Source organism: Lynx rufus, unplaced genomic scaffold (assembly GCF_022079265.1).
Source record: "Lynx rufus isolate CCGP_SWC_20201006 ecotype Redwood Valley unplaced genomic scaffold, mLynRuf1.p SCAF_12, whole genome shotgun sequence".
Taxonomy (NCBI): domain Eukaryota; kingdom Metazoa; phylum Chordata; class Mammalia; order Carnivora; family Felidae; genus Lynx; species Lynx rufus.
In genome coordinates, this window is record NW_025814826.1 from 1,788,257 (window position 1) to 1,801,691 (window position 13,435).

General features: G+C 38.7%; 1 protein-coding gene across 1 annotated transcript in view; it reads left to right on the forward strand.

Annotated features, from left to right (window-relative positions):
- The window catches only part of LOC124507937 (ankyrin repeat domain-containing protein 26-like), a 337,690-nt gene extending 324,605 nt beyond the window's left edge, over positions 1–13,085 (forward strand). Inside the window, exons 33-35 of the mRNA XM_047074396.1 lie at positions 4,787–5,015; positions 11,353–11,398; positions 12,769–13,085. Coding sequence (XP_046930352.1) covers positions 4,787–5,015; positions 11,353–11,398; positions 12,769–12,788 — 295 coding nt within the window. The 3' untranslated portion in view covers positions 12,789–13,085. The remainder of the gene's footprint in view (positions 1–4,786; positions 5,016–11,352; positions 11,399–12,768) is intronic.
- Positions 13,086–13,435: the final 350 nt, after the last annotated feature.

Below are 13,435 nucleotides of genomic sequence, written 5' to 3' on the forward strand. Positions count from 1 at the left end.
CGAATGTTGAACCAGCCCTGCATCCCAGGGATGAATCCCACTTGGTCATGGTGAATAATTCTTTTTATATGCTGTTGAATTCGATTTGCTAGTATCTTATTGAGAATTTTGGCATCCATATTCATCAGGGATATTGGCCTGTAGTTCTCTTTTTTTACTGGGTCTCTGTCTGGTTTAGGAATCAAAGTAATACTGGCTTCATAGAATGAGTCTGGAAGTTTTCCTTCCCTTTCTATTTCTTGGAATAGCTTGAGAAGGATAGGTATTATCTCTGCTTTAAACGTCTGGTAGAACTCCCCTGGGAAGCCATCTGGTCCTGGACTCTTATTTGTTGGGAGATTTTTGATAACCGATTCAATTTCTTCGCTGGTTATGGGTCTGTTCAAGCTTTCTATTTCCTCCTGATTGAGTTTTGGAAGAGTGTGGGTGTTCAGGAATTTGTCCATTTCTTCCAGGTTGTCCAATTTGTTGGCATATAATTTTTCATAGTATTCCCTGATAAGTGTTTGTATCTCTGAGGGATTGGTTGTAATCATTCCATTTTCATTCATGATTTTATCTATTTGGGTCATCTCCCTTTTCTTTTTGAGAAGCCTGGCTAGAGGTTTGTCAATTTTGTTTATTTTTTCAAAAAACCAACTCTTGGTTTCGTTGATCTGCTCTACAGTTTTTTTAGATTCTATATTGTTTATTTCTGCTCTGATCTTTATTATTTCTCTTCTTCTGCTGGGTTTAGGCTGCCTTTGCTGTTCTGCTTCTATTTCCTTTAGGTGTGCTGTTAGATTTTGTATTTGGGATTTTTCTTGTTTCTGGAGATAGGCCTGGATTGCAATGTATTTTCCTCTCAGGACTGCCTTCGCTGCGTCCCAAAGCGTTTGGATTGTTGTATTTTCATTTTCGTTTGTTTCCATATATTTTTTGATTTCTTCTCTAATTGCCTGGTTGACCCACTCATTCGTTAGTAGGGTGTTCTTTAACCTCCATGCTTTTGGAGGTTTTCCAGACTTTTTCCTGTGGTTGATTTCAAGCTTCATAGCATTGTGGTCTGAAAGTATGCATGGTATAATTTCAATTCTTGTAAACTTATGAAGGGCTGTTTTGTGACCCAGTATATGATCTATCTTGGAGAATGTTCCATGTGCACTCGAGAAGAAAGTATATTCTGTTGCTTTGGGATGCAGAGTTCTAAATATAGCTGTCAAGTCCATCTGGTCCAATGTCTCATTCAGGGCCCTTGTTTCTTTATTGACCGTGTGTCTAGATGATCTATCCATTTCTGTAAGTGGGGTGTTAAAGTCCCCTGCAATTACCACATTCTTATCAATAAGGTTGCTTCTGTTTATGAGTAATTGTTTTCTATATTTGGGGGCTCCGGTATTCGGCGCATAGACATTTATAATTGTGAGCTCTTCCTGATGGATAGACCCTGTAACTATTATATAATGTCCTTCTTCATCTCTTGTTACAGCCTTTAATTTAAAGTCTAGTTTGTCTGATATGAGTATGGCTACTCCAGCTTTCTTTTGGCTTCCAGTAGCATGATAAATAGTTCTCCATCCCCTCACTCTGAATCTAAAGGTGTCCTCAGGTCTAAAATGAGTCTCTTGTAGACAGCAAATAGATGGGTCTTGTTTTTTTATCCATTCTGATACCCTATGTCTTTTGGTTGGCGCATTTAATCCATTTACATTCAGTGTTATTATAGAAAGATACGGGTTTAGAGTCATTGTGATGTCTGTCTGTTTTATGCTTGTAGTGATGTCTCTGGTACTTTGTCTCACAGGGTCCCCCTTAGGATCTCTTGTAGGGCTGGTTTAGCAGTGACAAATTCCTTCAGTTTTTGTTTGTTTGGGAAAACCTTTATCTCTCCTTCTATTCTAAATGACAGACTTGCTGGATAAAGGATTCTCGGCTGCATATTTTTTCTGTCTAGCACCCTGAAAATCTCGTGCCAATTCTTTCTGGCCTGCCAAGTTTCAAAAGAGAGATCAGTCACGAGTCTTATAGGTCTCCCTTTATATGTGAGGGCACGTTTACCCCTTGCTGCTTTCAGAATTTTCTCTTTATCCTTGTATTTTGCCAGTTTCACTATGATATGTCGTGCAGAAGATCGATTCAAGTTACGTCTGAAGGGAGTTCTCTGTGCCTCTTGGATTTCAATGCCTTTTTCCTTCCCCAGTTCAGGGAAGTTCTCAGCTATTATTTCTTCAAGTACCCCTTCAGCACCTTTCCCTCTCTCTTCCTCCTCTGGGATACCAATTATGCGTATATTATTTCTTTTTAGTGTATCACTTAGTTCTCTAATTTTCCCCTCATACTCCTGGATTTTTTTATCTCTCTTTTTCTCAGCTTCCTCTTTTTCCATAACTTTATCTTCTAGTTCACCTATTCTCTCCTCTGCCTCTTCCATCCGAGCCGTGGTGGTTTGCATTTTGTTTTGCATTTCCTTTAAAGCGTTTTTCAGCTCCTCGTGACTGTTCCTTAGTCCCTTGATCTCTGTAGCAAGAGATTCTCTGCTGTCCTGTATGCTGTTTTCCAGCCCAGCGATTAATTTTATGACTATTATTCTTTTTTTTTTTTTTTTTAAATTTTTTTTCAACGTTTATTTATTTTTGGGACAGAGAGAGACAGAGCATGAACGGGGGAGGGGCAGAGAGAGAGGGAGACACAGAATCGGAAGCAGGCTCCAGGCTCTGAGCCGTCAGCCCAGAGCCCGATGCGGGGCTCGAACTCACGGACAGCGAGATCGTGACCTGGCTGAAGTCGGACGCTTAACCGACTGCGCCACCCAGGCGCCCCTTATGACTATTATTCTAAATTCACTTTCTGTTATATTATTTAAATCCTTTTTGATCAGCTCATTAGCTGTTGTTATTTCCTGGAGATTCTTCTGAGGGGAATTCTTCCGCTTGGTCATTTTGGATAGTCCCTGGTGTGGTGAGGACCTGCAGGGCACTTCCCCTGTGCTGTGGTGTATAACTGGAGTTGGTGGGCGGGGCCGCAGTCAGTCCTGATGTCTGCCCCCAGCCCACCGCTGGGGCCACAGTCAGACTGGTGTGTGCCTTCTCTTCCCCTCTCCTAGGGGCGGGATTCACTGTGGGGTGGCGTGGCCCATCTGGGCTACTTGCACACTGCCAGACTTGTGATGCTGGGGATCTGGCGTATTAGCTGGGGTGGGAAGGCAACGTGCACGGCGGCAGGGGGGGCAGGCTTAGCTCGCTTCTCCTTAGGTGATCCACTTCAGGAGGGGCCCTGTGGCAGCCGGAGGGAGTCAGATCTGCTGCCGGAGGTTTGGCTCCGCAGAAGCACAGAGTTGGGTGTTTGCGCGGAGCGAGCAATTTCACTGGCCGGAACCGGTTCCCTTTGGGATTTTGGCTGGGGGATGGGCAGGGGAGATGGCCCTGGCGAGCGCCTTTGTTCCCCACCAAACTGAGCTCTGTCGTCCGGGAGCTCCGCAGCTCTCTCTCCCTTTGTCCTCCAGCCTTCCCGCTTTCCGAGCAGAGCTGTTAACTTATGACCTCCCAGACGCTAAGTCGCGCTTGCTGTCGGAACACAGTCCGTCAGGCCCCTCCGCTTTTGCAAGCCGGACTCGGGGGCTCTGCTTGGCCGGCGAGCCGCCCCTCCGCCCCGGCTCCCTCCCGCCAGTCCGTGGAGCGCGCACCACCTCGCCGCCCTTCCTACCCTCTTCCGTGGGCCTCTCGTCTGCGCTTGGGTCTGGTGACTCCGTTCTGCTAATCCTCTGGCGGTTTTCTGGGTTATTTAGGCAGGTGTAGGTGGAATCTAAGTGATCAGCAGGACGCGCAGTGAGCCCAGCGTCCTCCTACGCCGCCATCTTCCGGAAGACCTCTAGAAGCATATTATTATAAAATTGCTTGTCAGAATTGCCCTAAATAGAAATGTCCATGAGTTTCTTTTTGGAAGATTACATCTTTAACCTAAAAGGTCAGGTACTACTACTACTCATCCTGGCAGCTTGGTACATTTATTCTCTTGATTGTGACCTTTGGTATGATTCCTAGAGTGGGCCTGGAGACAAACTATCCTTTATGCTTTTTCTACTTTACATAAAGGCATCCAGGTGAAATACAGAAAGACTCACACAGGGCTGAAGGGTAGTATAATTCCCGAAGTGGCTAAAAAGAGCACCATGGTGGGAGGGAGGCCTGTGGAAGACTGAAGACAGAAAGGGCAGATTCTGCCTCCAGTGCCTTGGTAACTGTTGTAAGCTAATTGCCTCTGTAGCTGTTTTAGTTCTTTCTGATCACACGTCTGTCATCTACTATCTCCCCTAGAGATTGTTGGTCTCAATGATTCCTCAGTGTCAAATGCTCAGTTTCTTTGAGATAAAAAGTGAAATGTACAAGAGTGGTGAAAGCAAACGCTTGAAAATGTCTTTGAGGGATGGTTTAGTTTTACATCTGTAAACAGGTTTACTAAATACAAGTATGTATATATAATGGCATCCTGAAGGATCCTGTCAGTACAGCCATTCCAGAAGACAGCAAGTATTATTTGTTAACCCATGTACATCACTGATAGCCACTTCTCTCCCTTCCCTAACTTGAATTGTTAGTTAGGAATCCCCCTGGAAACATAAGTATTTCTTTAGAGCAATTTTAAAAGTATAATTTTAGAGAGTAGGTGTGCTCCGTCACATGTTCAGTGTTAAAACACTGTTCAATGGCAAATGCTATTTACTATTATGGAAACCTAAAAAAAAAATGTATGTCATTTAGGAATGATTTAGGGGAAAAGAAAATGTATTTGTGTTTTTTAATCTTCACAGGGCTAAGGAGAGACTGTCAGAGAGCAATACAAATTTTCTTGTGGAGAGACAGCAGCACCAAACTTTACTCAGGACCCTTACTATGAGCCCAGGCCTGGAACCACCATATTGTGGACATTTTGAAAATAATTTGGTACTCAATGGAAACTTTACTCCAAGAGGAAACTTAGTGATTCCTACCATAAACCCACGGCTGTCATATGACGACAGGGAGGCTTCCTTGTGGAAGGTTAGTTATACTATCTGTTTAGTTTGGGTTTCAGATATCTGATGTTGTTGCTTTTAATTTGGCAAAATTCTGAGTTGTTTAAGTAACTAACACATACGAGATAAAAGTCAGCATTATATGTGCTAAGAAAGAACGGAGGTAAATTTTATATATATATATATATATATATATATATATAATATATAATATTATATTTATATAATATTAATATAATTTTAATATAATAAAATATAATATAATACATTATAATATAATATTTAATATTTAATATAATATTAATATTAGTTATATAATATTAATATATAATATATATTATATATATATTAGTCCCTTGATCTCTCATTTCTAAGAGATACTTATTTTTATTTTATTTTAGTGAGAGAATGAGTGAGTGCATGCAGGGGAGGGGCAAAAGGAGAGGGAGAAAGAGAATCCCAAGCAGGTTTCGTGCTCAGCACAGAGCCGAATGTGGGGCTCGGTCTCAAAACCATGAGATCATGACCTGAGTCAAAATCAAGATTTGGACACTAAAAACAACTGAGCCACCCAGGTGTGCCACAAGAGACACCTAGCATTAACTGTATTCAGTAAATATAACTAAACTTACCCATGTTAAATTTCTTGAAAAGCTTTCATTTAAATTTGATTTTGGAAAGTAAATGTTATTGCCTGGTAACCACAGGTACACTTAGATGCTTGGACTTATTTTCAGTTGGCAGTGGTTCATTAACACTTGAAAGTTTTGCTATAATCCAGTTTGTCCACCCCTGTATGTCAGTGAATGATCATCCTCCAAACACTTAACGACATATGAATGTTTACTATTTAAAAGAATCCAGAGGGGTGCCTGGGTGGCTCAGTCGGTTCAGCGTCTAACTCTTGATCTCAGCTCAGGTTTTGATCTCAGGGTCATGAGTTCAAGTCCTGCATTGGGCTCTACGCTAAGCATGGAGGCTACTCTAAAAAAAAAGAAAAAAAAAAAGAATCCATGGTAAGTCCTTTTTATGAATTAAATCAACTTGTAACACTAAAAAGGTTAATTTCTCTTTTAAGTTAAAAGTGTTGCTAGTTTCTTACACGAGAATACATCTTTAATTGCTTTCTTATTTATGGCACTCTTTTTTCTTTTTCCTTTTTTTTTTTTGACTTATACCACCTTTGTTTCTATTTTTATAAAATATCTTGATGAGTGATTGTAGAGCATTTTATAAATAGCTAAATCAAGCAAATATTTGAATTTTTAAAATGAAGCTTTTATTTCTTCAAATGAGTTCTTTGCCCCTTTGTCTTTTCTTTTTCTGGATCCCCTTGAATGCAAGTATTATTACACTGAATGTTGTCCCACAGGTCCCTTAACCTAGCCTCATTTTTAAAATTCTTTTTTCTTTTTGTTTTTCGGCTTGGATGATTTCTACTACCCTGTCTTGCAAATTGTTGATCTGTTCTTCTGCATCTTCTTATCTGCTGTTGATTCCCTCTAGTGTATTTGTCATTTCTGTTATTGTATCCTTCAGCTCTGATTGGTTCTTTTTTATATTTTCTATCTCTTTCTGATGTTATCACTGGATCCATTCATTCTTCTCCCGAGTTCACTGAGCATCTTTCTGACCGTTACCTTGAACTCTTTATGAGGTACATTACTTATCTCTGTTTCACTTAGTTTTTTTTCTTAGGTTTTGTCATGTTCTTTCATTTGGAATGTATTCCTCTGTGTCCTCGGTTTGTCTGACTTTCTATGTTTGTTCTTAAAACGGTTCCTTTCAACTTTTTCTCTCTTTCGAGTGAGCGATGCTTTTGAACAATGTACGTTAATTATGAAGTCAAGGAAGAAGAGAATGTTTCTGTAAGTGTCGTCTAGTCATTTTTCTTGGTGGAGCTGTGACAGGTGACACTGGGTAGGCGGCAAGTAACCCTGCTCTTCTCTTTCTAAATTCAGAACACAGGAGACAGGGAGATGGAGAGAAACTTAGTAGCTTTATTACTAATAAACACTAACAAATTGGAGGATACGATTTAGGTTATGTTAGCCACTTTGGGCTTCCTCCCAAATCGGGCACTTCCCCACACAGTTGTAAATTGAGGAAACAAATGCTTGACCCCCACCCCGGGGGCCGGGTGCTTACCACAGAGCTGAGAGCAGACCCAAATTCATGTTACTGTGGGCAGGCACATCTTTTCAAAGAGGAGATCCAGAAACACATAAGCACTGCTTAGCTCCGTCTCCCAAATTCACCCGTTAGGTGAGTCTCCCTTCCCGTCGGGAGGGAGACAGAGATAAGTCCACATGTGAGAAGTGAAGGTTCACCTATAATTTCCGACTGGATTTAAATTATAAATAAAGTGAATTGTGTCTTTTGTACATACCAACGAATGATGAGAGGTTAGACAGAAGCATGCTAGAAGGGAAGGAGAAATCTGTGTTGGGTTTTAAATTTTGCTATAAATAACCACACCATGGGTTCACTCATTTGTTGATCGATTTTGATAAAACAAATTTTCTTTGGAAGGAATAAATAATGCTTTCAGGAAGAATTTCCTCAGTTTCAGCTTGCTTGCTTCACCTAAAGATTTTCTCTTTCAAGTTCTCTGTCCTGTGGTTTAAAAAAGTTGTGCTTGGGGGGGCGCCTGGGTGGCGCAGTCGGTTAAGCGTCCGACTTCAGCCAGGTCACGATCTCGCGGTCCGTGAGTTCGAGCCCCGCGTCGGGCTCTGGGCTGATGGCTCGGAGCCTGGGGCCTGTTTCCGATTCTGTGTCTCCCTCTCTCTCTGCCCCTCCCCCGTTCATGCTCTGTCTCTCTCTGTCCCAAAAAATAAATAAACGTTGAAAAAAAAATTAAAAAAAAAAAAAAGTTGTGCTTGGGGTGTCTGGGTGGCTCAGTCGGTTAAGCGGCCGACTTCAGCTCAGGTCATGATCTCGCAGTCCTTGAGTTTGAGCCCCGCATCGGGCTCGGTGCTGACAGCTCAGAGCCTGGAGCCTGTTTCAGATTCTGTGTCTCCCTCTATCTGACCCTCCCCCGTTCATGCTCTGTCTCTCTCTGTCTCAAAAATAAATAAACGTTAAAAAAATTTTTTTAAAAATTTAAAAAGTTGTGCTTAAAAATTGACGGCTACTAAAAGGAGTTAACATAATTTCTGTTCCTTTATTTTCATTCATGACTTTAAAATTTGTAATTTAGTTAGAGAGCTACTATTGTGTGCCTCATACCTAAGTATTACTGAGCCACATGGCAAAGTTTTATGTATTCATTTTCTCTGAGTTATACTTAAAATACACGTATCTTTCCTGACTATGAGGAAGTAACTGGCATAGAACTGTAGGCTTGGTAAGACCACAAGTGTATTCCTGGTCTGCATCTAGTTGGTTTCATGACCTCAGGCAAAGTACACTCTCTCTGAGACCTTTTTGTCTATTACGCAAAATTCGGGATTTTGACTAAATTAGTGACTTTTATATCTTCAAAATAATTTTTTTTCAAACAATAGAACGTAGTTTTTTTTTTTTTTGCATTAAACTGTATTGTGTAAAACAGAGAGAAATAGAGCTGTCTAACTAAAGGAGAGATGGAGACTACGGCTGTGACTTCCTTGTCCCTCAATCCTGCAGTGTCCCCAACCGAACCTTAGATTTCTATGGGCCATAATTGTATGTTAACAGTTAATGAGAAAATCCTTCTAATTAAAAATCCTTTAAAAATGTTCTTTGAATTAAAATTTGCTGATATATAGTTTTTCTGTGTATAATTTTCTCACCCTCTTATATTTCGGATCAATGGAAAGGTATACACAAGAGTACACATGTGTTCTTATTCATGGACTGGAAAGCTATTTTCACCATCGAAACACAGTTTTTACCTAGATATAAACATAAAGGTCACAGAGGTAAATATTTAGGAAAAGAGCTTTTGGGGAAAAGATGCAACATTACCTTGGTAGCTCCTTAAGTCATGTCATATAAAAAACGTGGTTTATATTTTATATCGTATTTATTAATGGTAATATAATATTGTTTGAATAAAGCCTTCCCCCATCACCTGGTATTGAGTTATTAGTTTTATAAGTCTGGTATAGTCATGTTGCCCCATTCATTTTATAAGGCCTGAATATAATGCTATTGTCAAAAAAGTGTTATGGTTCCTCAAAAACTTAAAAATAGATATTCATTAATTCCACTACTGCGTATTTACCCAAAGAAAATGAAAACACTAATTTGAAAAGTTGTATGCATCCCTATGTTTATGGAAAGATTGTTTGCGATAACCAAAATAGGGGAGCAACCTAAGTGTCCATGGAGAGATGAATGGATAAAGACAATGTGTAATATGTATACAATGAAATATAGCTCAGCTATCAAAAAGAATGAGATCTTGCCATTTGTGACAACATTGATAGACGTAGAGGGTATTATGCGAGGGGAAATAAATCGCAGAAAGACAAATAAATACCATCTGATTTCACTTACATGTGGAATATAAAAAAAAACAAAACAAGTGCACAAACAGAATCATAACTACAGAGCACAAATTGGTGGTTGCTAGAGGGGCGGTGGGTAGAGAGGTATGGGCAAAATAGATGAAGGGGAGTAAGAGGTACAAATTCCAGTTATAAAGTAAATAAGTCACAGGAATGAAGAATACAGCATTTGGAATATCGTCAATAATATTGTATTAATGTTGTATGGTGACAGAGGGTAACTACACGTACGGTAGCAAGCATAGCATAGTGTATACCATGGTCCAATCTGAATTTGTATACTGAAAAACTAGTGTAACATTGTATGCCAACTATACTTCAATTAAAAAAAGGTATTAGGGAAAACAGTCTCTGAAAATATTGGGAAGCATGTCAGCCAAAACATTTGTCCTCACACCTAAGTTTGTAAAGACATTGGAATCCTTATCACCACAGTGTTGATTATGTTCTGTACACTATTTTGGAGCCCGTTTGGGGCATTCAGGGAGAGGCTACCTTGTCTAAGAAAGATGTAAATAAGTACATTCTAGACAGGAACAGTTGTAATATACAGTTGACCTTTGACCAACATGGTTTTGAACTGTGTGGGTCTACTTTACTTACACATGGATTATTTTTGGATACTGTACAGTACTGTAAGTGTATTTCCTCTTCCTTCCATTTTTCTCAATGTCATTTTTCGCCCTAGCTTATTCTACTGTACAAAACATGTATGAATCGACTGTTTATTTTACCGGTCAGGCTTCCGGTCAACAGTAGGCTATTAGTAATTAAGTTTTGGGGGGATGAAAAATTATATACAGGTTTTTGACTGTACCCCACCCCTGTGTTATTCATGGGTCACCTGTAGTTGGAAATATTCGTACACATTTCATAAGTGGATAACCATAACTTTAATAAGTCAAGTGTTTCAAAACTTGGTCCTAATTTGGAGAAAGGAAACAAAGTTACAATTGAAAATTGTATGTTGTTTTCCTTATCGCTAATGGAGAAAGTTATAAATCAGAAGCTAAGTTTGGAAACTGTTGTAACCCCCTATTTTTCCTTTCTTCAAAGCGATTTTCTGAAATCTTTGTGTGCATATGAAAGGAAATAAGTGTTTTAGTCATAATACAGATAGCAAAACATTTTTACTCAATTTTTGTCAGTAGAATTTCCACATGACAGTAAGACAGTCCCACTTTCTTCATTTTATATGTATTTAAGAGTCAGTCCTGAAAAATTAACAGCAAAAAGCATTCCTTCAAATTTTGGTTTTCTACAAGTGAAAAAATGGAAAGCCCATTTTAAGGAACAATTCATTAAGGTAAAAAACTGATTAAACTTTCATAAATGGCAGTATTTCTAATCACTTCCAAGTAATAATTCAGTATACAATATGATTCTTGTTTAAACTTTTTTGTCCCAGTAAGATCCAACATCACGTTTCAGAGATTATACATATTCAATAGATCAATATTAATTGTGCTTTTTATCAGACTCACATAAATAGCATTATATATATATATAATGTACACATATTATATATATTAATATAATACACATAATACATTATATATATAACATACACATATTATATATACGTATACACACACACACACGTATATATGTATACATATATACGTGTGTGTGTGTATGTGTATGTGTGTGTGCGTGTATGTATGTATCTGTTCTCCGTTATCTAAAACTAAAATAAAATAGGTAGGAATTTATTTTATTCATGTGAGAGTTTTTCTGTTTAAGCAATCCCTAACTTTGGTTTAATCTCTACAAGTATTAGTTCAAGACCACATGTCCTAAGCTATATATAATCCCTACCATGTCTTTTGTTTACCTTACACATTCTAAATAATATTTGGCTTATTTCAGACGCGGCAGGAGTTGGAGGAAAGAATAACCAGAGAACTAGAAGAAGGTATGTTGCCAAAATGTATGAAGGTAGATATCATTGATTTCTGAAATAAACTATAAATAGTAAATGGCATCCCTTTCCGTTGTTTGGAGAATAGATACTACATTCACATTTTTTGTACATATCTAATAAAAAATGTAAAAGCACGAGCATAATGAAGAACACACTTCTTCCTCATTTAGTCCTCATGTGTCATAGCTCTTTTAAAATCTCCCACAAGTCTAGGGGCAAGCAGGTGGTTCAGTCGGTTGGGCGACTGATTTCAGCTCAGGTGGGTTCAGGCCCCACAGAGGGCTCTGTGCTGAAAGCTCGGAGCCTGGAGCCTGCTTCAGATTCTGTGTCTCCCTCTCTCTGTGCCCCTGCCCGCTTGTGGTTTGCCTCTCTCTCAAAAATAAATAAACGTTAAAGAAGTGTTTTCAATCTCCCTAAGTCTATATCTGTTATTATTTCTGGCGACAATCTTCCTTCACTGGTGCCATCCCTATGGAACTGTCAACCTGCACAAGTCTCAGAAAAGGTGTGCTTTATCAAATTGTCGTTTCTGCTAGTGATAGAAGACCCAAAATGCCAAAGTCATCCTAGTAATGCTTGGTTAAGTAATTAGAGGTCATATAGCTGCCATTGACAGGTAACGGGTTTCAATCATCACTCATTGATTTTGTCATTGCTTTTGCCCTTGGGTAAAACTTCAAATTCCTTAGCATGGAATGAAAACACCCAAATCAGTTTGCTTCTTGCCAGATCATTCAGCCTTGTCTCTCACTCTTTGCCCTACTCTGCTGCTTTGCTCTAGCACCTTGTCAAACTAAACTACTCACAATTGCACAAGTGTTCTTCCTCACTTCTAGCTCTTTGTATGTGCTTCTTCCCTCTCCCTAGCATACTTTTTCCTTGTCCTTCAGGTATCAGCTGACATATCACCTTCACCAAAGAGCAGACAATATTGACACAAAACTGGGATGTCCCTTCCGTATGTTCCAGTAGTGCTGTGTTTTATACCTGTCACTTACATCTGTATACTTGGCTCTGGAAATGCCTGTTTGATTTTTCCGTTTATAGTTTATGATTGTTCAGGGTGGACTGTGTCCTCATCTTGTAATTTCACCTTGTAATGAAAAAACCAGAAACTCTGATATTTATCCACAATAGCAATTAGTTCAGTGTGCAACCCTGAGCAAAATATATTTAATACTAACCTTGGGTTTCATATTGCAGTTGTACGTAGGTATTTTTCATTTTTCTTAACACTCATAAAGGCCCCAACTTTCTTTTTTTCTTTTCCTTTTCTTTTTCTTTTCTTCTTTTTTTTTTTTAATCAGTTGTAGTGAAAATTATTTTGGAGAAAGAAGATAATTCTTTCTTTTCCTTTTCAGCTGCTACCGAATTTGAATGAGGATCCTGTAGAACTCCTTTAGTATCTACGGATGATTCAATTCTAAATCAAGATCCAGTATGGAAAGCGTCACGAGAAGATGTACAGATTTTGAACAAAAATTATATGATTTGAAAAATAAATAGAAAAAATTTACTGGATGCTTACCAAACATTTTCATTGTTTCCCAATTGAACACACATATGGTAAAGTCTTGATTAAAGGAAAATGTTTTTGTATCATATGTGTGTAATGAAAATCTTTATAATATTTTAAACTATGTTTCTTGGCATCTCATTAACTTTTAAGCACATTTTGTACGTGGAAACCAGCACTAGAGGGTTTTAGCACCATCAGACTGCTCCACTACCAGCCGTTTGAACAGCACCCAAACAACCAAGTTGTCATTAACACTTCAGTAGTGTTCATGGATGGCTTTTTGTATTTTCCAATTTTTATGACTATATGTGGGCCTAAAGATTTAGACATTATTTTGATGTATTCCTGCTATGGCTATTGCCAATGTTTATACATACTACAATTTTTTTATAGTGCCATAGAACCTATCTATAATTTTAATTGTAAACACTGATTCGTAGCTCTTTCCACATGGAGAAATAAGATTTGCCTAAGGCTTTTCACCGTTTCTATTTATTTATTTATTTATT